Source organism: Lytechinus variegatus, chromosome 2 (assembly GCF_018143015.1).
Source record: "Lytechinus variegatus isolate NC3 chromosome 2, Lvar_3.0, whole genome shotgun sequence".
Classification (NCBI taxonomy): Eukaryota; Metazoa; Echinodermata; class Echinoidea; order Temnopleuroida; family Toxopneustidae; genus Lytechinus; species Lytechinus variegatus.
Window position 1 is genome coordinate 50,442,382 of NC_054741.1, and position 24,410 is coordinate 50,466,791.

The following is a 24,410-nucleotide window of genomic DNA, read 5'->3' on the forward strand; positions in this document are numbered from 1 at the left end:
CCGTACAGTACATCGAATTTACATGTGAGCAGAATTCCCCAATGCGAGTAGCAGTACTGTGATCGTATTCCTCTTATTGTAACACTTTATCGCCATAAAGGACAATGGCTAGTACTTTGGAGGCTCTTAAGAAAAAGAGAGAAGATTTGAAGGCCAAGTTGATGCGAAGGAAGGAAATTACAACAGGAATAACTGGTGAGTTGGAAAGTGTTGCCATGACTGTAGTCCCATAACTTAAAAATTATGTTAGACAAATAGGCCTAGAGGCTTTATTATAGACCAAAAGCTTCACTCTGTGTATTTTGGTTGTTCCGCTGAACTGCGTTGGCCCACTAAAGTAAAATGTCAGAAATTGTTAAATAAATCTAGATAAGCTGCTGGATAAGCATGTACCGTCAAAGATGTCATCAACTGAACTAGATACAACCAGCCCTGGATAACTCGCTCTGTCAAACGGCTCTCAAGAAAGAAGAAAAGGTACTATAACAGAGCGAAGACCACTTGTTCACTGCTACCATCTGGCCTGTGGAGAATCTACAGGTAGGACTATGGTATGCCAATGCTGTATAGAGCACACACTCTAAAAAATCATTAAAATATCACTTTTGTGACCAAAATTACTAATTTTCATACAGTTTTAATTTATTTATCATTAGTAATGTGGGAATAATTTTTGTATTCACCAGAGCGCTCAAAAACTTGAATTTTGGGCATATTTTTGTGTACGCCCTCTATTGGTGGAAAGTAATATGGCAAGAAAATTTTCATTTTTTGATCTCTATTTTTAATTAAGAAAAAATGATATAAAGAATCAAATTTAAATAAGAGCCAAGCGGTATGAATTAACAGGTCTAATGGAAACTGTCAGTGTAAAAAAATCAAGCATTTGCCCCAAAGAAAAAGAGAAAATAAGCCAAACATTGCCACCCTTATTTTGTCACACATGGAGATATAACTGAGAACAAGGTTATATTATAACCTTGTTCATTGAATGAGTGGCGAAGACCAGTAATGACCAAGCTAACTGTGAGAAGTACCGGCAGGTCAAGAGACATTCCAGAATTGCCTGTAAACAAGCTTACAACAAGTACTTGACAGATATTGTCAGTCCAGACACCACAAGTAATCCAAAGCGTTTCTGGAGTTTTGTAAACAGCAAGCGCCATGATGCCTCAGGTGTAGCACCATTAAAGTCTCGTGATGGTCTGACTACTGCTGACAGTCTCTTTAAGGCCAACATCTTAAGCCAACAATTCTCATCGGTCTTCAACCATGATGAAGATATGACCAGCCTGAGAGACAAAGGGCCTAGTCCTTACCCATCCATGGATCATATAATCATCTCTCCCCAGGGGTCCATAAGATTCTTTCTGAGCTTGATATCCATAAGGCATCTGGTCCTGATGAAATTCCTGCCAGACTTTTGAGGGGACTTGCCACCGAATTGACACCAATATTCTCCATATTCTTTCAAGCCTCCCTAGATCAAGGTATTATCCCTGCTGAATGGAAGACGGCAAACATTGTCCCCATCTTCAAGAAAGGCGACCGTAGTAAACCAGAGAACTACAGGCCTATCTCTCTGACATCTGTGACCTGTAAGATTCTAGAGCACATCGTTCTTAGTGACGTCATGACCCACCTTGAAGACCACAATGTATTGTCTGATGCTCAACACGGTTTTCGCAAGAAACGTTCTTGTGTTTCTCAGCTGATTCTTGCCGTCCAAGATCTTGCTAGAACCATTGATGACAAGGGTCAACTGGATATGATACTCCTTGACTTCTCTAAAGCATTTGACAAAGTACCGCATGGACGCCTGTTACACAAGCTTCAATTTTATGGAATCCGAGATCACACTCACCATTGGATAGCTATCCAATGACTTTCTGAGTAATAGGACCCAACGCGTTGTATTGGACGGATCCATCTCCAATACCAGCCAAGTAACATCAGGCGTTCCGCAAGACAGTGTCCTCGGGCCAATGCTCTTTCTCATCTTCATAAATGACCTGCCAGAGTATCGGAATTGCATCATGTAGTAATTCGAATTACTACACTACTTAATTATTTACGTCGTGTAGTAATTCGAATTACTACACTACGTAATTATTTACGTCGTGTAGTAAATTGAATTACGAAACGACGTATATCCGTGTTTTTTACGGTCTCCTGCTTCCATATAATTTCACCCTTAACGTCACAGAAGTGATGTTTTAAATACAAGATCAATAATTTATGATTTTTACAGATACTATTTACTATAAACACTATCAAATGCATTCAGGTTTTCCTGGTCCAATATGCATCAGCATCGTCAGTACAGAGCGCATAGAACTTGTGGTTACTGCTAGCTCCATCAGATGTAATACTTCTTACTCTCAACCCCAAGCCTCTAGCAACTTGACTCCTTCCCATACACAAGGGTACAATTTTTCAGGGCTCATTAGTCAACAGTAAGGCTCTTTGCTGATGATTACATGGTTTATGCCAACATCATGACAGAGGAAGATGCAATTCGTCTCCAAGAGGACCACGACTCCTTGCAACGATGGGAGCAAGATTGGCTGATGGAATTCAATCCACAGAAGTGTCAAGTACTTCATGTCACAAATAAGCGCAAACCTATCATCAAGCCTTACTTCATCCATGGACAGACTATATCTGATAAAAATACAGCAAAGTATCTTGGAGTTGAGCTGCAGAGAAACCTCAGCTGGAATCAACATATAAATGCTGTAACCAAAAAGGCCAACTCCACGCGTGCCTTCCTCCAGAGAAATATCCGGCCATGTCCAAGAAAGGTCAAGGAACTGTGCTACAAAGCTCTCCTGCAACCAATCATGGAGTATGCCAGCATAATATGGGACCCTCACACGCAAGCAAATACAAAAAAGCTTGAAATGGTGCAGCGACGCTATGCACGCTTTGTCTGTAATGATCACCGTAGGACAAGCAGTGTTGCAGCCATGTTGAACCAGCTCAAATGGCCAACTTTACAAGAGCGTAGGGCACAGGCCAAGGTGGTGATGATCTACTGTATTACCAACTCACTCATTGACATCCCACCTACTTTCCTCACTCCATCCACATCTATGCATAGAGGTCATTCTCAGAAGATCCTTGTTCCCTTTGCCAGAACACTTGTCTACCAGAGGAGCTTCTTCCCAGATTTGATAAGACTTTGGAACTCCCTCCCCCAAAGCACGGTTAATTGTACCTCTCTACACATCAGCTCCGTTAATAACGGTGGTCATTTTTACTTGCACGCTGTAAGCAATTTTTTATTGGATAATGTACATACACTTGCACGCTGCACTTCACCAGTACGACAATACACCAGACGGTGGACTGTACTGTTTCCAGAAGAAGAAGAAGAAGAAGAAGAATTCCCCAGAAACGATGGTGATTCCTGTCTAATAGAGGCTATGCATTTTCGGAGTTAGGATCTTCCTTCTTTAATCTAAATTCCTCTTACTAGTTTATCTCTTCATCTCCTGTGCTTTTCTTTCTATCCAGTAGTCCTCTCTTCTTAGAAATCTTACCTCTTCTGCTCCTATAAATATAATCCTCTCTCTAGTCTCTACTCTGTCCTCAAATCAAAGCAATTTTATTTTTAAAATGTTCCTGATCGTTTGTTCACTGGTTTAGTAATGTGAGATATTTACAACATCTATTCTGTTTTATTTTCCTTCCCGCTGTTGTGTGAATGATATTTCTTTTTGGAGAATGGGAGTTCATAACGAAATGTACCGGTATATGAAATATATTTTTACTTGTTACATCTAATGTACTGTCTGTAGCTCCTCAAAACAATTTAAAAATGTTCCTGATGATCGTCCATTTAATCTGAGATGTTTATGACTTCTACTTCTAGATCTACATGTATTCTGTTTTATTTTCCTTTTGGCTTTTGTCTGAATAATGCGTCATTTATATTTCTTTTTTTGGAGGTTGGGAGTTCTAGAATTTGTTTTCACTTGTTAGCACCTCAAAACAATTTTTAAATGGTCCTGATCGTCTGTTTAAGCAGCGGCAAGCAACGTGAGTGCACGTTAAGCGCACGCTCATAACGCAGCGGTGCAGGGCTAAAATTTGGTGTTGAGAAAAAAAATTATCAATTTCGAAAAATGCGCCACACTTCATTCCATACTTTGCGAGAGCCCTGCTACTCTTGTTCTTTTTCCTTTCCCTTTCGTCTCTTTTTTTTTTAATTTAGGTCTAGCGTTTTAGAGCTCTAGATTTAAAAATTTATATTTCTGTTTCTAGACTAGATCTAACATTTTTAAACAAGTTCTCTTTCCCCCAGTCCTGATCCTGTCTTCCTCCTGATCAATCATGCTCATTCTGATCAGAAATCACCAACCTCAATCATTATTATTTCTTTCTCTCTAGGCCTAGGGCCACTCATTCAATGAACAAGGCCTATCTTCTACAACTTCTAGTTCTAGAATCTAGTTACATTAGCATCATTTTCTTTCCTTTTTTTATCTTATTTTTTGTCATGTCTGTCTGTCTTTTTCTTTCTTCTCTTCCTCACCTCCCTCAGCTCCCCCTCTTTTATTTATTTTGTTATTACCGAATGGCTATGTTCAATGATATTGATTTTCATTACACTTAATTAATATATAGGATGACTGTATGAGCTTAGATTTGGATAAAGATAACTCCACAATGTAGTGGTTTCTAATGCCTCTTTAAATATGCCCTTTTTCAATTATATTTGTCAGAGAACAAACCAGTTTCACTCAAGTTGGAAGTATCAAGTTCACCTATTCCACCTGATACCAGTGTGCCTGTACAGAGTACTAGTATCTCATCAGTACAAACAGGAATAAAACAAGAAGATGGATCAGCTCCAGTTCCTATTCCCAAGGTATTCTACAGGTTTAGAATTGATGGTAGTAGACTGAATAGTGTTTTCATTGTTTATTGTATCATGAATAGGACTGGAAGTCAGCAGCAATTTGTAGTCCCAATTTATTTGACTTTATAGTCAGAGCAGACATGACTTTCTGTTTTTACCAATGTTTGCAGTAAAATCGATTGTAGAAATCATCAGGTTTTGCTGGGATTGCATATTTGTAATGTTTGATTTATTTTTTAATGCAATACCTGCCTATTCCCAATATACTACCACAAACAATTTTTATGATGTGGCCCTAGAGGTCAAAATCAATGAAAAATATAATTGAACGAGATGGTCAAATATCAATAACACTTACAAAAAATTTAGTCTCACTTGATTTTTAAGATACTGTACTACCATGGTTTAGAAATTCAAATTCTACTCTTTAATATATTTTGATCCTCCAGTATTGCCTTCAACACATTTCATTTTTCATATCTGCCTAAATCACTTATATTTTATGAAAACTATTAGTATAAATATGATTACTGTTGTAGATGTTGAATAGGCCCTATAGATATTTGTAATAAAAAATGGTGGTCTTGTCAAACACAGCTCATAAGATTGGTTGAGTTTGTTGTTTAACTTTATATACACACCAAACATCAAATCAGTTTGTGTATTTTCCTTCTGTGCAACCAGAGACTTTGGAGGCATAGACTCAAACACAGCTTACATTGCAGCGAACATTTCTGTATTTCATTGATGAAAATCCATTTTGCAGAGATAACTTTCCATATATATGTCTAACTAGGTTTATAGTGCAGTACTGGCCCTGAATAGATCTATAGAGCTCCACTGTAATTGTTTGATAGGAATAAATCATAAAATAATGCATTTTTATACAAGGTACATGACATCCCTTATAGATGAAGTATATATATTTTGTAGATGAGGGGATACAGAAATTGCTGAGATGATAAAAAATATGTGACTTATAAATGCAAAAGTGATGACCATGTTTCAGAAATAAATTGCTTGGGAAAAAAATAATAAAAAAAAGAAGGGTACTTATCTGTTTATGCTAAAGTGGATGCCACCTGCGCCCTATGACCCACAAATTACCAAAAGTGTAGGTCTTTCTGTTAGAATACGCTTGATCCTTTAATTTTTTATCCATTTTTATTCAAACATGTTGCAAACTTACAATTGCAATGTGATGATCATACACACATTTCTTACAATTCTTTTTTCCTCAATTACACTTTGTTTTTCTTTTTCAGGATTTTATATCATCTTGTAAATGTTAGAAAATGTAGATTTTTTCCCCAAGTCAATCAAATACTGCATGTACAGGTTAAGAACCTGTGTTACTGATCCTTTTTTCTTTATTTTCCTGCCCTCCAAAGTATGCCTGCTGATCAGTTTGCTATTCATTTCATTTTTCATCTTACTTTGCCAGAGTACTGTACCTGCAGGAAGTCAAGGTATCTCTGATGGGACTGAATCCAGGAAAAGAAAGAGAGAAGAGTGAGTCATAAAAAGAAAAGATTTAATGAATCCACTTTGACCATAAAGCATCACTTCAGTTCAATGAGAAGAGAAATGCAGTACCCTGCTGACTTTTCAGTAGTTAAAGTAGGATTTATCAGATACATTCTGTTTATCGTATTTTAAGAAGTCCATACAAACATTTTCACTACCTCTACGGCTATGATACTATGCATCAGATCTGTGCCCAAGCCAATTAATTTTATAAAGCTAAAATTTCCAGCTAAGCCATTTAATCAGTTCAGTCATATCATAGTAGAGTGTTATTATTTTTTTTAATTTGATAACAAGTTTAAAGTAAATTTTCAAGCCTTTTACTTGTGTCTAAGAACAGGGGTGTATTGAATTGTACTGGACATTTTGTTGCAATTTTGGGACCAAATATTTCTATTAAATGTTTGAGATTGAAGTGGTTTGCCATAGTAATTCTGGTGGGTATATATATCTGATAAGATAAGGTGATCAAAATATTGCATTCTGAGAAAGGAGTCTTAGAGTCTCAAGGGTAATGTTGTACTGCCTTCAAGGTTTAGCATTCTTTAAAATAGTTATTTGTTTATTACATGAAAAGACAGATGAAGTTAGTCAATGCTTAACCACTTGACTGCTATAGGTTGTAATGCGCACTGACCCAACCCCCCCCCCCCCCCCCGCCTGGTGCTGCTGAATGGGACTAACAAGTTAAATATATTTTGGACTACAACCGACAGCAACTTGGGGGAAAAAATTACTTTACTTTACATTACTTTCCTCATCACTATTTCCAATATCCATTAAAAAAATCAACCTCCAATTCTGACCCAGATCTCTCACTAAATTTATCACTCCTATCATCAAAAGTTTCGTCAAAATCCTTCTGATTCACTTCTCCACTGTGAGCCGCCATTTTGAATCGAGCAACGTACACTTTCACTATGACAAAGTGAATACAAACATTATAAATCACTGCAAAAGTTTTGATAACTTTTGTGGAATAGCACCATCTGGTGTCAATAGTCTGAAATTCGATATATACACACGCTGTTTTCATCGTAGGGGTATTAACAGTGCGGTGCTGACGCCTCAAACAGAAGATAGGTTAAGCACGTAATATTACGTGCTACGCAGTCAAGTGGTTAATATCTCTCTTAAAATAGACTAGCTTTCTCCCATTATGAAATGTATTATTTATTTAATTTTTATTTGCATAGATCTGATTCAGATCAGGATATTGGACCTGCTTCTACTGCCAAACAGTCAGCTGTAAAATCAGAAAAAGAAGATGAGGTTATTGACTTAACTCTAGAGAACCTTCTTACCTCAACATCATTTAAAGAACAAGAGGTAATATATTGGTTGATTTTTGGATTATTAATTCTTCATATAATTTTTTTATGGGGGGAGGGGACAAATATGTTTTGATAAGAAAAGATTATTTTAAAAAACCTTCAGCAATGAATAATGTAAAAGATATTTTTGTATGGGTCAAATGTACTCATTGATTTTATTTTTTACTTTTAGGGATGTTTCTGTACCTTTTTATTTTAGAATAATTGTACAAGACTAATTGGAATATCTTATTTTGTGTAATTGTAAATTATTTTAGCATAGGTTTATTGCTTTCGACTGACTGCAGATCATTTATTTTGAATTTTCAGAAGAAATTATTTCAAATGATACAATGATAGTTTATTAGAGCAATAAAGTTGTAAGATGAAATTGTACCCCCCCCCAAAAAAAAAAAAAAAGAATAGTAATAATACTGAAATAATAGTCATATTGATAAATCAATAAATAAGATAAATTCTGAAATGGTAGGATTATTTAAATCTAATGTAATGAAGGCACATCCGAGTCTATTTTCAGAAACAAGTACAAACTGGTTATGCATGTTGACCGGAAATTAACTTGATTTTATTCTTGTTTTTACAGAGTAAAGAAATGGGACAGGAGATACATGATTTATTGAGTATGCCAACAGCTAAAGAGAAATCAATTAAGGAGGCCTTTAAGTCAAAAGGAGGTTTGTTCAAGTTCATACTCTTTTATAGTATTTTAAATATAAATTGAGGCTGATTAGTCTAAGAGCTGTAAACTAATTTTATACTCATTTATTTATTGCAAATCTTTATCCAGAGAAGCCTGTTCAACTTTATACAAACAAATATGTGAAGTTACACAATATGTACAATTAAATGTTCATTAAAATCACTGGTCTTCCACAGGGCTCTGCATTAGTATCTACATACATAAAACACATAATTCATAACATAAAGAAAACTAAAACATTTCATTATAAGAATCATCACATCAAAACAAAAGATAGCATTATACAGTATATCAAAATAAGACTCAGCATGAGAAAGCAAAAGTAAATGATGAGAGAGGGAGAGAGAGAGAGATAGTGAGATATATGGGGGGAGTTGAGGATTGAAGAAATTATTTGTAATATCTGACCAATCAATTCTTAAATGAGACAAACTAAATTGAAGAGATAGTTATGCATTTATAATAAAACAAAGAGCATGGGCTGTAACAGTAAGTATGAGAAACGATGTTATTATATCCCAAACTGTGATTGCATTTAGATTATTGAAGGAGTAATTCAAAGGATGCTGGTCAATTTTCCAGTCGCGTATCATTAGGAAGATTGTTCCACTGAGTGGCACCAGAATAGAGGAAAGAGTTTTGGTAGAAAGACGTGGAACATCTCGGGAATTTTAAAATCATTTCATTGGACCGTCTAAAATTTCTCATCATTTTCAGGTACTGTTCATGAATTCTGTTCACATGGTACAAGAGATGAATGCATAAAAGTCTCTGGAGCATCAAACTGTAATAAGGTAGGATATTGTTCTTTAAAGTCTTCATTTTAAATATTTATGATAAATTCTGTATGAATTGGGCTCTTGCTGATTTTCATTGAGCGATTGACTAATGTGGAGAAGTATTTTCGTCTGATATGCTTGTTATGTTTGTTTTATAAACATGCTATGCTTAATTGTAACAGAAGGTATGTTTATGGATATCAGAATGAGGTTAAGCCCAGGTTTTGGTCATCATTTATTGTTTTTTAATTCTTGTTTCAAATCTTCTCTATTTTCTTATATTCAAATTTCAAAACCACTTCGGTAAAATGCATTGAAGTACTACTAGTAAATGTTGATGACTGAATGAACAATGATATTTAGGGAATTTTGTTCATTTCTGACTTCCTTTTTTCCCCTTAATTTTTATTTCCAGCTTCATTTTAGGAGAATAATAAACAAGCACACTGACGGTGAGTTTTTATTTATTTATAAGGACATTGTGTGTAATTGGTGTGCTATTAGTGTCTTGGCATTGTTGTTTACTTATTTTGACTCTCGCCTTGTAATCAGAGGGTCATGTGATCGAATTTCACCAATGCAATAGTGCCCTTTGCCAAGCCATCAAATCTATATGTAGTCACTCTCCGCCCATGTGGTTAATAGGTGCTTTAATAGAATTCAAACGTCAATGTTTATTGGATAAGCTATTTGCGTGGCCTGACTGCTAATTGCTGGACTAGTAGTAGGGTGTTTAGATTATTATGTATTGTATGCCGGCTCAAAGTATATTTGCTTTGAAATGTTTAAAATAGTTCACCAGTTTTACCTTTCATATTAAAGTAACACATTCATAATGTAATTAGTTTCCAGTATATTGTTTTTTTTTTAGATCATTGGAAAGAGCATGCATTTTGATGAATACTTAAGATATGATTGAGTTTATATGTATATCCTTTTTTCATATGTAGAATCCCTTGGAGACTGTTCGTTCCTGAATACCTGTTTTCACATGGACACTTGCAAAGTAAGTGTAAGACATCAGATTTGATTGTCTGAATATATCTGTTTCATTCATTTTTTTATTTAAAGAAAATATATAGGGGAAGGCGGGGTAAGTTGTGACAGTTTTTGCTTTTTGCATGTTAGAATTGATATGATTAATAATCTTGTCGAAATAAGTACCTTGCCTTGAAATTTAATTCATCTGAAATATTTTCCACCTATATATAACTTTCTATCCCCACACTGAAAGTCATCGTGACCTTTGAAAAAAACGATGTCAAATGGCTCAACTTGCCCCATATATGGGGTAAGTTTGAGCCACCTTCTGGGGTAAGTTGAGCCACAAAAACTATGTACAAAATGTATGGGGGAGAACCAGCATGTCAATTTTTTGTTTAAAGTCTTCACTTGCTAATTCTCTATAAATACTAACATCCTGTAAAAGGAAAAGAGCAGTCATGTAAATCTGCTCCTTTCAGCCTGCATTTCAATCGATTTTTATGGTTTGTTTGTTTTTTTTTAAGATACATTACCATAGGAATTACCATGGCTCAACTTGCCCCATGCTGTTTGGCTCAACTTACCCCAGTCCTAACTTAGTGCGATAATTTTGTATCCACACATTTGATTTGATTTTTGATTTGATTTGATTTGATTTATTTATTCCGTTTCACAATAGTATAATGAACATAGCAATAATATGATAAACATAACAAAACAAGGTCGAAAATACTACGAAATATAATATGTATACATAAATAATCATAAATTTAAAGAACACAATTGAGTAAATAAATTTATCTGAAATGACATTTGTATTTGAAAGTAAAACATTTATTATGCATCCATCATATAAAAGACTATGACAAGAATGAAGATCCATACCTGGACTAATAACGTTGTTATCACGTTTAAAGACGTGTGTGTTTATAAAGCACTTATCTATTTCACACTCTTTTACTTTTTGGCTGAAATTCATATTTTTCCCTCTAAAAAACTAGTTTTTGTTTCAAAGTTGGAAACAGTGTGGTGGGGTTAGGGGTTATGCTATGGGTCATCAATACATGACACCACCACAATGTCTGACTCATTCATTATTGGCCTGGGGCTGGTGGCTCAACTTGCCCCTATGCTCAACTTACCCCGCCTTCCCCTACTAATGATAATAGGCATTTGTATAGTGCCTGGTGCCATCTATCTAGAAAAAATATACTCCGAGGAGCATTGTTATTATTACTATTATCTAACCAGCCTTGGCTCAAACTGCCTTTCAGCGCTCGTGCATTCAAGGAATTATCCTGCCGGGTAATCATTCACCTCACATGGGTCGAGTGCAGCACAGTGTGGATAAATTTCTTGCTGAAGGAAAGCACGCCATGGCTAGGATTTGAACCCACGACCCTCTGTTTGAAAGGCAAGAGCCAGAACCATGAAACCTCCATGCACCCACATATGAATAAGCCAGTATTGTTCCATTAACAAAATGCGTCTATTCTTATTCTGAAAGTTTCTCGTGCGAGTGATATTCAATTTTGCATTCAGAGGAGCTTTGATATCACAATGAAATGTCAAATAATTGAAGTTGATTCCCCATATAGTTATGTATAGTATGAAGATGAAGAGCCTAGCCAGAGTGGTGATCAGGTTTAACTCTGGCATGTTTTTATTTTCTCATATAGTATGTACATTATGAAGTTGAAGAAGCTAGTAAGAGTGGTGATCAGATTTTAAACTGTCATGTATGTATTTTCTCATACAGTATGTACATTATGAAGTCGAATAAGCTACATTGTAGTAAGAGTGGTGATCAGATTTTACATTGGAATGAAGAAGCTACATTGTAGTAAGAGTGGTGATCAGATTTTACATTGGAATGAAGAAGCTACATTGTAGTAAGAATGGTGATCAGATTTTACATTGGAACGAAGAAGTTACATTGGAACGAAGAAGCTACATTGTAGTAAGAATGGTGATCAGATTTTACATTGCAACGAAGAAGCTACATTGTAGTAAGAGTGGTGATCAGATTTTACATTGGAACGAAGAAGCTACATTGTAGTAAGAATGGTGATCAGATTTTACATTGGAATGAAGGAGGTACATTGTAGTAAGAGTGGTGATCAGATTTTACATTGGAACGAAGAAGCTACATTGTAGTAAGAATGGTGAACAGATTTTACATTGGAACGAAGAAGCTACATTGTAGTAAGAGTGGTGATCAGATTTTACATTGGAACGAAGAAGCTACATTGTAGTAAGAATGGTGATCAGATTTTACAATGGAACGAAGAAGCTACATTGTAGTAAGAATGGTTATCAGATTTTACATTAGAACGAAGAAGCTACATTGTAGTAAGAATGGTGATCAGATTTTATAATGGAACGAAGAAGCTACATTGTAGTAAGAATGGTGATCAGATTTTACATTGGAATGAAGGAGGTACATTGTAGTAAGAGTGGTGATCAGATTTTACATTGGAACAAAGAAGCTACATTGTAGTAAGAATGGTGATCAGATTTTACAATGGAACGAAGAAGCTACATTGTAGTAAGAATGGTGATCAGATTTTACATTGGAACGAAGAAGCTACATTGTAGTAAGAGTGGTGATCAGATTTTACATTGGAACGAAAAAGCTACATTGTAGTAAGAATGGTGATCAGATTTTACAATGGAACGAAGAAGCTACATTGTAGTAAGAATGGTGATCAGATTTTAACATTGGAACGAAGAAGCTACATTGTAGTAAGAGTGGTGATCAGATTTTACATTGGAACGAAGAAGCTACATTGTAGTAAGAATGGTGATCAGATGTTACAATGGAACGAAGAAGCTACATTGTAGTAAGAATGGTGATCAGATTTTACATTAGAACGAAGAAGCTACATTGTAGTAAGAATGGTGATCAGATTTTACAATGGAACGAAGAAGCTACATTGTAGTAAGAATGGTGATCAGATTTTACAATGGAATGTTTGTATTTTTCTCATATAGTATGTACATTATGAAGTTGAAGAAGCTAGTAAGAGTGGTGATCAGATTTTACACTGTCATGTTTTTATTTTCTCATATAGTATGTACATTATGAAGTCGAATAAGGCAATAAGCTACATTGTAGTAAGAGTGGTGATCAGATTTTACATTGGAATGAAGAAGCTACATTGTAGTAAGAGTGGTGATCAGATTTTACAATGGAATGTTTGTATTTTTACCATATAGTATGTACATTATGAAGTTGAAGAAGCTAGTAAGAGTGGTGATCAGATTTTAAATTGTCATGTATGTATTTTTCTCATATAGTATGTGCATTATGAAGTTGAAGAAGCTAGTAAGAGTGGTGATCAGATTTTAAATTGTCATGTATGTATCTTTCTCATATAGTATGTACATTATGAAGTTGAAGAATTTACATTGTGCGATGATCAGATTTTACACTGTAATGTTTGTATTTTCTCATATAGTATGTGCATTATGAAGTTGAAGAAGCTAGTAAGAGTGGTGATCAGATTTTAAATTGTCATGTATGTATCTTTCTCATATAGTATGTACATTATGAAGTTGAAGAAGCTAGTAAGAGTGGTGAGGAAGAGAAAGGTTCTGGTCCAGTAGCTCTACAAAGAATGAACAGTAAACTTGGTGCAAGTGTCATGACGCCCCCGCAGGTAAGCTCACAAATCAATCTTTGGTCTTAAAAAAAAGAACAAAGCACAGACTGTGGACATGCTTGATTTCTTAGTGTGCATTACATCAATGCTACATGAATGAAAGGAGGCAAAGATTACAAAATATTTTGAGAAAATAGTAATAACTGGAAATAAATTTCTATTTATTCAACTGTCTTCTTGATTATTCACTTTCTAATTTTCTTCATAAATGTATATATATGCACGCAAATACAGTGGTGCTAGACAATTAACAAACCCCAGGCGCATACGCAGGGGGGGGAATACAGGGGTTCCCCCCATGATTTTTTTTTTAACTTTTTCTTTTTTGCTTGCCTTTCAAATCTTTATTAAACTCAACCCCCCCTTTCAAAAATCTTGTGTACGTTACTGATGAACCCCACCAGAAAATGCACTTCTACATGCTGCGTGTTGAATGAAGACAACAATACTAGAATGTTCAGCAAGCCCAGAAAAACAAACTCTATTGACTTCGCAATTAAATATCTAAAACATGGCAAAAACCTGAACACTTGAAATTCGTTCATTTTTCGGAGGGGTTCACTATTAAGCACCTCTGTGTATTCTAATTATTTCTACTGTCCCATTCCACATGGTTTTTATCTTTCTGTCACCTCTCTTTCTTCCTTTTTATTGTCCATCATCCTTCCCTTACCCAGTATATATGTGTGGTTATTTTCTTAATTTGTTATGGTTTTCTTGTTTCTGTCTGGCTTTAGTGGATTCAGTGTGACCTGAGGAGCATGGATTTTGAAGTACTTGGAAAGTTCTCTGTGATCATGGCTGATCCACCGTGGGATATCCACATGGAATTACCCTACGGAACTATGCAAGATGACGAGATGAGAAAACTCAATGTACCCATAATGCAAGATGAAGGCTTTCTCTTCCTCTGGGTCACAGGAAGGTCAGTTACCTTTCAACTAACAAAGTGACTTTCTGTAGTATATAAACTCAATGTTCCCACAATGCAGTTAGATGTAAGCTTTCTCTTCCTCTGGGTCACAGGAAGGTCAGTTACCTTTCAGCTCACATGATTTTCTGTAGTGTAAACTCAATAATCCCACAATGCAGTTAGAAGTAGGCTTTCTCTTCCTCTGGGTCACAGGAAGGTCAGTAACCTTTCAACTCACGAAGTGACTTTCTGTAGTGTAAACTCGAATGTTCCCACAATGCAGTTAGATGTAAGCTTTCTCTTCCTCTGGGTCACAGGAAGGTCAGTAACCTTTCAACTCACAAAGTGACTTTCTGTAGTGTAAACTCAATGTTCCCACAATGCAGTTAGATGTAAGCTTTCTCTTCCTCTGGGTCACAAGAAGATCAGGAACCTTTCAACTCACGAAGTGACTTTCTGTAGTGTAAACTCAATGTTCCCACAATGCAGTTAGATGTAAGCTTTCTCTTCCTCTGGGTCACAGGAAGATCAGGAACCTTTCAACTCAGGAAGTGACTTTCTGTAGTGTAATTTCAATGTCCCACAATGAAATTAGATGAATTCTAGGTCACAGGAAGGTCAGTAATCTTTCAACTCAACAAGTGACTTTCTGTAGTGTAAACTTGAATGTTCCCACAATGCAGTTAGATGTAGGCTTTCTCTTCCTCTGGGTCACAGGAAGGTCAGTAACCTTTCAACTCACAAAGTGACTTTCTGTAGTTTATAAACTTAATGTTCCCACAATGCAGTTAGATGTAAGCATTCTCTTCCTCTGGGTTACAGGAAGGTCAGTTACCTTTCAGCTCACATGATTTTCTGTAGTGTAAACTCAATGTTCCCACAATGCAGTTAGATGTAAGCTTTCTCTTTCTCTGGGTCACAGGAAGGTCAGTAACCTTTCAACTCACGAAGTGACTTTCTGTAGTGTAAACTCAATGTTCCCACAATGCAGTTAGATGTAAGCTTTCTCTTCCTCTGGGTCACAAGAAGATCAGGAACCTTTCAACTCAGGAAGTGACTTTCTGTAGTGTAATTTCAATGTATCCACAATGAAATTAGTTGAATTCTAGGTCACAGGAAGGTCAGTAACCTTTCAACTCACATGACTTTCTGTAGTGTAAACTTGAATGTTCACACAATGCAGTTAGATGTAAGCTTTCTCTTACTCAGGAAGATCAGGAACCTTTCAACTCAGGAAGTGACTTTCTGTAGTGTAATTTCAATGTACCCACAATGAAATTAGATTAATTCTAGGTCACAGGAAGGTCAGTAACCTTTCAACTCACAAAGTGACTTTCTGTAGTTCAAACGTAACAACCAATATTCTGAAGTTACGTAAAATAGAATTTCAAAATTTACCGTATTCTTGGGTTCTAATTTTTATTCATCCACCTACTTTAATGCTTGCTGGAGGCATTTTGTTTTCAGGCTGTCCTTTCATCTGTCTTGTTTGTGTTCTTGCAATATTTGAAATTTTTAGTGATCAACTTCAAACTTAGGCCAATGGTCTGATTAGATTTTTGGGTCTTGATGTAAAAATTCACAGAGGTCATTATATACATGTACATTGAAATATCTCATTTTCACGCTATAAAATCAAAGAACTGTTTTGAGAATTGGCATGTCATTGCAGAAGTTTTGTCTAAACTTTTTATTGCATTGAATGAAATTTATTTGTATAGCCACTATCCACAATGTTTAATGTCGATATCACTTTATTACCAAAGAGCACCCTCTGTTGTTTCTGTGAATAACGGTTCACCAACGGTTCTGAAATATGAGTCTGTGAAATTTGTTTTGCAGATCATGGTATTGGCTAGGATCCAAATCGTTAGTACATCTGCCAATTCTTTGTTTTTTCATCAAGGAAAGGGGGATGGCAATATCTTCTCATGTGTCCACAATCTTGTTTTTTGTTTTTATAAATTTGGAATTCCTGTTCTCTAGAATTTCTCAATTGTAAAGTTCATTCTATTTTCTTGGTTTTTAGTACTCTGATGGGTATCAATAAGGGAATTTATTACAAACCCAGGTCCTTGGCCTGTTTCATTTAAATGTACAATCAATTTTCCATTTAAGCATATCAGTTAGCCTGGGATGGTATTCTGAGTCACTGCTCGGTCACGTATCATCTTTAGATGTGCAAGATAAAGATTTATCACAGATAAAATTTCAAATTTTATCTGAGAGATAAAAAATTTTATCTGAGAGATAAAATTTAATCTCAGAATTCCAATTTCATTTGAAAAGATAAAATGAAATATGTTTAAGATAAAATGATTCTAAAATTCCACCCTGTTTAATATAAATTCTTTTGTGAACACATCATGAAGACCTTGGGCAATGCCACTTTGTATTGCCAGTATTCTAAGAAATGTTGCTCTTGATTCCTATGCTCATTCCAGAACATTCAAATCCACCTTTACACGACATATATGAAAGATATTTACAAGTGAATAAAAGTATTTAGCCATATCCTCAGACCTCAGTCACATCAATTCCATCATTAACACTTTGACTTCTGAATTATTTCATTGCTCTGCGGGTCCGTTTACAACCATCCCACTCATAACACTTTAACTTCTGAATTCGTCCATTGCTTTATAACATTGTAGAATGGGTCTGTTTATGTCCAACCCACCATTAACGCTTAAGCTTCTGAATTCTTCCATTGATTTAAAGCTTATTATAGAATGGGTCTGTTTATGTTTGTCTCACGTTTAACACTTAAACTTCTGAATCCTTTCATTGCTCTAAACTTATAATAGAAAATCGGTCTGTTTACATGGGCAATGGGTTAAGACGCAAGTCCTTGGTAGAGTATTTACCTGAAGTGCTTTGCAATGACCCCTAGTTGCACCCCCTTGAAGTAGGGATCTGTGCCATGTTGGAAGGGCTGTCAGCTGCAGAGTCCTCCTAATCCATCCCCGGGGAGTGCTACTTACCTTGACCTTTGACCTTGGTTTCATCCCATAAACCCCTCTGTTTATCCTCCTACAGGTGTTCACTTCTTCATAAAATACACCATCCTTCATTTCTTAAGCTCTGTACATCAGAGCAAGAAGGGCTTTACATCATTCCTTTTACTCTGAATTTATTCCCTTCTTCCGCTCACCTGTTAGTGTGCTGGTGTTCTTTATTGGACTTTTTGAACAAACATTTTTTATAAAATTGCATTTTCTCAATTAAAATTTGAGTATCTTTAATGCAATCTCTGACATGTATTGCTATTCATAGAGATGAATGTAAACTAGTTAGATAATAAATGTCAGTCAGAAGTGGCCAATAAAATTGCCATGTTTTAAGAACTTTGAAGTTGTATTGCTGCCACACTGAGATTCATTTGGCCCTTCAACCTGTACTAATAAATCATGAGCTGGTGTAAAAGTGTTGAAACCAGTAATATCATGACTTAAAAGAAGAAATCCAGGCAAGACAAGCACAATATTGGATTATAAAGAAGAAGAAGGACCAGGAGAAGAAGGAGAAGATGTTAGAACCTATATTTTCAATATCATTTTGAAACCTTTCTTCCAATGCAATAACTTTGTTGTTAAGAATTCAGGAATCATTAATTGGTGTTTCTATTGGGCCACAACACAGATTTGAAATGAGACCAGACCAATACTAGGACTGATGTCATTTGGTATTTGACTATCAGAATGATTTAATTTTATTCAAAGAATATATTAACCTCTTATTCCCCTTCATGTGTATTGTTGATACATCACTACCTGTACATGACCATCACCTAATTGATTCTCAAATAATAAAGTAATAAAGGCTTGTTTAAGACACACAATGACAAATCAAAATCATTATTTTGAATACAATCCGAATTGATTTCATTGAAAATGAAGAATGGTGTAGGTAGCTGTAAGTGGGTGGCTTTTACCGTTTTGCTCCCTAGATATTAATACCCCTGTTCCGTGAACATGACCCATTATCTCAAAGTCTCCCACGTGGGAGATTTATGATTAGTTTGGGTGTGAAGAGGAGAATCGGAGGTTTTATGACATACATTATTCTTTCTCAATAGACAGCTGAGATTTGTTCACACAAGTATATATTCTCCTCTAGATCTTGTTTTCCTACCTAACTCATTTTCTATTTTTGCTTTGCCCCCTCCCCAAATTCTACTTCTATTTTCTTTCAATTTTTTTTCAATTTAGATTTTTTTTCTTTCTTTTTATTATTACAGAGAGGGATGTATCTCTTTCAATCTCTCTGTTCTACTTGAGTTCTTCTTTGCATGGTGTCTTGAATAAAGCTGCTTTAGTTAAAATGTCAATTATCATTATAATTGCAGTAAGTTATACAGGAGCAGATTCAGGATTTTGAAATAGAGAGGGTGCAAAGAGCAAATTTGGAAATACATGTAAAAGGGGGGGGGGGCAGGTGATAATTTTGATAGATGTAGCCATATTCATATGTATGTTCAATGGGTTAGCCTCATTAGTAGATGCTGCTTGCACCCCTGCTGGGATCAAGGAGGTTAATAGACCCAATTGAAGGGATAAATGGGAGATGCATTTGAGGAGGAGTTGTTGATTACCTCGAAGGTTCAATGTCTTGAGGAGGAGAGATGGGGGGCAGCACTCGCATCAGACCTAATTTTCAGTTCTCTAGATACTCCAAGTGACAAAAGTTCATTCAGAAGCTCCCACCCTGCCCACAAGACCCCCGTTATGATACTTCTCAGTTCCCTAACCCTGCCAAAATTGTCCTGCATGAGCACCGCAAGGGAGAGCTGCATGCATGGCTTCACAACTCCCTCTGCTAGCAGCTCCTTGTACCGCTAGCTATGCACAGCGGTAGCGTTCACCGTACCCACTGTACTGCAATTGTTCCATAGACCCTGTTTTTCACACTGCCCAGTATATATTTAGTTCCCAGGAACCCCTATTTTACCCTTGTGGTCAGTTCCTTAGACCCCCATTTCAGGGTTTCGTGAGGCACACCCATCAAAATATAATTTGAGTGCCCCCATCCCCCTCCCCCGGGGGAGAGTTATTATGACCCTGGGATTCTGGTATACACAGGTTTATGACAGGTGTGTCTAGTTTGCCATCCTCCCTTGCTACCAATTAGTTGCCTTCACAAGGTGTAAGAGGTTAAATCATGAACTCAAGATGACCCAACCACGGGTGATTGTTGTGATATGCACATTTATGACACCTAACCCGGTAGGATGTAATTACAGAATACCACATGAGCAGGGCTCTGTTTACATCCCATTTGCTTTTCACACCATGTTATTTGGAAATACAAATTGATTGTCAGACAAATGGTGCGATGCCGAAACTGGAGGTACAGGAAGTCGCACGTTTCGGCGCTTTGTTAGTTCTTGACATTATGTATTCCAAATCATGATGTGATCATGAACAATTTTCAACAAATCATAATCATGTCTCACTTTTACTGGATTAAAAGTTCATTAATGAATCATAATTCAATTATGGGTAGTGTACTTTGTAAATGATGAACTAAAGATTTATCTTAATGATTATAGCTATCATTTTATCAAAAGTTAAACTACTTTTTTTTTGGTTTATCCAGAGCTATGGAGCTAGGTAGAGAGTGTTTACAGCTCTGGGGATACAAGCAAGTAGAAGAATTGATCTGGGTCAAGACTAATCAACTCCAGCGATTGATCAGGACGGGTCGTACTGGACATTGGCTCAACCATGGCAAGGAACATTGTTTGGTAAGATACTGTAGGTATTGGGGAACCTTGGGGCCCCTTAAAGTGCTTTCGTTCTGGTCAACAGATGCTTCTGCGACATCATTGAAATTGAATCATCAGCACATGCGTTGACTTTTTGGTTTTGTCGATCCGCTATTGTTTTCTACGACTGATTTTTGGTAAATCATATGATAACTTTTCATTATGTCAATGAGAGTGAGTATGTCCTTGTCTTAAAAGCCAAAATGATTACCGTATTACATGGATGAAAACACTTATTACCTCCAACAGACTAAAGTACCTGTCATTCAAAACATTTTTTTCAGTTGCCAGATGTTCTAGTTTAGTTTTTACACAAAGTAACACTATCATTTGTCCCTTATACCAGTGGATAGCACTATTTTTCAGGGCCCCGTCTTACAAAGAGTTGTGATTGATCTGATCAATCGCAACTATGGAAAGCCAACAGAGTCAACATATAAAATGCATGTTTGTTCAAAAAAGTTTCTAGATATGATGTATATTCATTAATTTATCGATTTCTTGACAGTTTAGTGTTTTCTTTTTTGTTTTCAAAGGACATTTTGCAAATTTCCTTTTGAAAAAATGATGACACTAATGGATTTCCAAAGAGATACAATTGATTGGATTAATCGTAACTCTTTGTAAGACAGGCCCCTGATGTCTTGTGTGATTTAAATACCCAGCACTCAATCATTGAACTAGTTTGTCTTAGACATCCAAGTTAACAAAGAGGGGTCCCAAGTTCCTCAACATATATATTTCAAGACATTCACATCCAAGCCTCTGAATCACACCTCACTGGTGAGCTTGGTTCTAGGCATATATCCTGGTAGTATTTGCTAATAATCATGGTTTGAAGTAGTTCATCCTTTTGTAGAATATCTGTTCATTCACACTTGAGCAATAAAATCTCACTAGCATCCTTGCATGTATACAAAGCTGTTGACACCTTGTCAATTAATCTTCCCCTAGATATCTGACAAATTAATGATTTTTGTTTAGATTCAAAGATCATTTATTATTTAGAAATTCAACCATTCACTCGCAGAGAGGCTATTTGTACAGGTTTCAATGAACTGCATATTAGTAATATATATCTAGATATATGAACAAAAAAATGATTTGATATTAATAATGTTCTCTTTTCAGTGTGGAGTGAAAGGTAATCCGGATAACTTCAACAAAGGTCTTGATTGTGATGTCATCGTTGCCGAGGTCCGTCAGACGAGTCACAAGCCAGATGAGATCTACGGTCTGATAGAGAGGCTTTCACCGGGTACTAGGAAAATTGAACTCTTTGGCAGAATGCACAATATACAACCAAACTGGTAAGTCAGTTGTTATTGTAGGGAGCTTTCCACGAAAATTTGTCAGTGATTTTGACTGCCTGGTATTGTAAGCTTCTGCAAATCCTTCAAATCCTTGAATCTGATTGGCTGAGAGGAAAATAGTCTGTGAAAATTGGTAGCAACATTTTTCATGAAATGCTCCCCTGAAAATTGCACAACATTTTAGAGACATCTTAAGTTTGTGGCCAGTCAGAGCTATCTTTTAAAATATATTGCAATCTTTGTAATTGAAAAACAGTAATTTATTCAAAGAAAGAACCAGTGAAGTGTTCAATTATAGACCATATTGTAAGGTTGAAGGCATACACGAAGCTCACTAGTTGGTGAATTTGGATTCTGATAAATCCAGCTATTACTATCCAACAGGGATGAAACTCCTTTGACTTCTAATGAACTGACTGGCTGGTTGAAACAATTTGAAAACTTTGCTAAAAATTTAGAACCTTGTTATCATGTATTTCAAATAAAATTTAGAACCTTGTAATCATTTATTTCAAATATTACAGTTTTGGTCCTATATTTTGTTTCATGTTTCATGGTGTAGTGGTTCTGACTCTCACCTTGTTATCAAAGGGTCATGTTGGAATGTGATGACTGGGGTGATATTACATCTGTAAAATGCTTTATTTAGATGTCATTGAGATTTTGATAAGCACTACATTAAAATGAAATGTTATCATGATTGATGTACTCTTTAAGATTGTATGTTCCCTTCACTTTTTGTTTTGAATTTTTTACTAAGCACTTCATTAAATTGGAATATTATCATGGTTGTTGAACTCTTCAAGATTGTATATTCCATTCACCTGTTGCTTGATCTTTTACTGATTTCAGGGTGACGTTGGGGAACCAACTGGATGGCGTACACCTGGTGGAACCAGAAACCATCAGAAGATATCAAGAGAAATACCCGGACAATAATGCTCTGAAAGCACCCCAGAAATGACCTCAGACTTAGTTCCCAGTCTCCCTGAGACATTCGCCATCACATGAAAACCTCAAGGAGTGTGTTTCCAATCAGAGCTACTCTAGGAAACACATTGGATCGTTCCCAAGAGAGGTTATATTCCAGGAGATTGTGGAGATCTGGGTGGGTCAGGATGATGCCAGTGTCAGCTCCCAACCTGTGATTGGTTTCCTCAACTCCTGTTCCCTCCCTTGAGGTCTATCTTCTTTCAAGAGAAGCCTATTGCGATGTAGATGATGAAGATCTGTGCCCTTCAGAACGGCACCAGAATCCACTGCCAGCCTGTTAGCATCATCCGATCCTTGCAAGCTCTCTTTCATTTTAGACTGAAACTATAAGAGATTTGTCAAGATGCTGCATGTACATTACGTTGCAGACAACCACGGCTGTTTCCTCTATACTATCTTGTCATTGACTGGATTGTTCAAGAGGATGTTTTCCAGACGTCTCTCCTATTAGTGTGTTACTCTTACTGAAGCCATGGACCTCTGATGGTCTAAGAAATGATCCAAAATTCCCTTCAAATTGATAACCAAAGTCAAAGACTGTATATAATATAATTTTCTTGCCTTACTCTTATAAAAGGAAACTAGAATTTGAAATGTATCTTTCGTTTAAAAGAATCAACTGTGTCTGTCATTTGCATTGTCATTAATGCATGACGAAGCTAATGTTTCACATAGATTTAAGTGTGACTTAGAGTTGCACTTAAATTCCCAGTTGTGCATGCTACTGCAAATTAATTCAAAAGATCACACATTAAACATCATGTACATGTCAGTATTTAAACAAGGCTTTTTGTCCCGCTTATCTCTTTGTGGAACAACCCCCCCCCCCCCCCGATGGTCAACCAGTCATATCGCTTTGCATAGCAAGTGCTTTGGTATGGATATTTCCTGGAAAAGGAAATTGATATGTAAAGGCCACCGCACACCTTACAACCCGACTGGATGGCGACTGGCTTGCGACTGAGTGAGGAGAGATGTAACGTCACATCTCTTGTCAGCTTGAGCGTCGCAGACAGGTCAGAGACAAGTCGCAAGGAAAATCATAAGGATTTGACACGTCGAATCAATATGACTGAATCGCAAGCTCAATCCAACTTCCAGCCAATCAGATAGCAGAGTTGCATGACGCGTATATGATAAACAACGCGCATACGCAGTAGTAAGCACATTTTCTCAGTTGCTATGGCTAAAAGTAAAAAGCGCATGCATGAGTCGCAGACAGCATGGTATTCGGATCGTGAGATGTGCGGTGTCGAGGCTTATGACCACCTTGCGATTCATCTCCCCTCTCTCAGTCGCAAGCCAGTAGCAGACCAGTCGGGTCTAAGGTGTGCGGTGGCCTTAAGGTGTTAAACATATATCACTTGCTTCCTTTTATCAAAATACATTGCTTTTCACTGTGGTCCTAGAACTTACAATACCACATGGTTTACTGCATTAAATTAATTGGATGAATATCTTGAATACTGAAAATAATAAGTACATTATATTTTAACAAATAAAGATTTACCAATATAGAAATCTGGAAATGTACATGTGTTATACAAATTTGATGTCTAAAGCTTTAA

At 36.3% G+C, this 24,410-nt stretch overlaps 1 protein-coding gene across 1 annotated transcript; it reads left to right on the forward strand.

Moving 5' to 3' along the window:
* Positions 1-24,028, forward strand: LOC121408287 (N6-adenosine-methyltransferase subunit METTL3-like). Its single transcript, XM_041599696.1, has 13 exons — positions 1-195; positions 4,731-4,876; positions 6,312-6,379; positions 7,591-7,723; positions 8,312-8,402; positions 9,146-9,222; positions 9,623-9,659; positions 10,158-10,213; positions 13,734-13,853; positions 14,594-14,781; positions 20,368-20,515; positions 21,668-21,846; positions 22,702-24,028. The coding sequence occupies exons 1-13, from the start codon at positions 105-107 to the stop codon at positions 22,811-22,813; spliced, it is 1,446 nt and encodes a 481-aa protein (XP_041455630.1). The 5' UTR covers positions 1-104; the 3' UTR covers positions 22,814-24,028.
* The last annotated feature ends 382 nt before the right edge of the window (positions 24,029-24,410 follow it).

Bases quoted from the DNA above. Each gene is read 5' to 3' on its own strand.
- LOC121408287 (XM_041599696.1), top strand. From the start codon at position 105: ATGGCTAGTACTTTGGAGGCTCTTAAGAAAAAGAGAGAAGATTTGAAG. The intron at 9,660-10,157 runs GTGAGTTTTTAT...TTTCATATGTAG, and splicing joins AATAAACAAGCACACTGACG to AATCCCTTGGAGACTGTTCG. The intron at 14,782-20,367 runs GTCAGTTACCTT...TGGTTTATCCAG, and splicing joins TTCCTCTGGGTCACAGGAAG to AGCTATGGAGCTAGGTAGAG.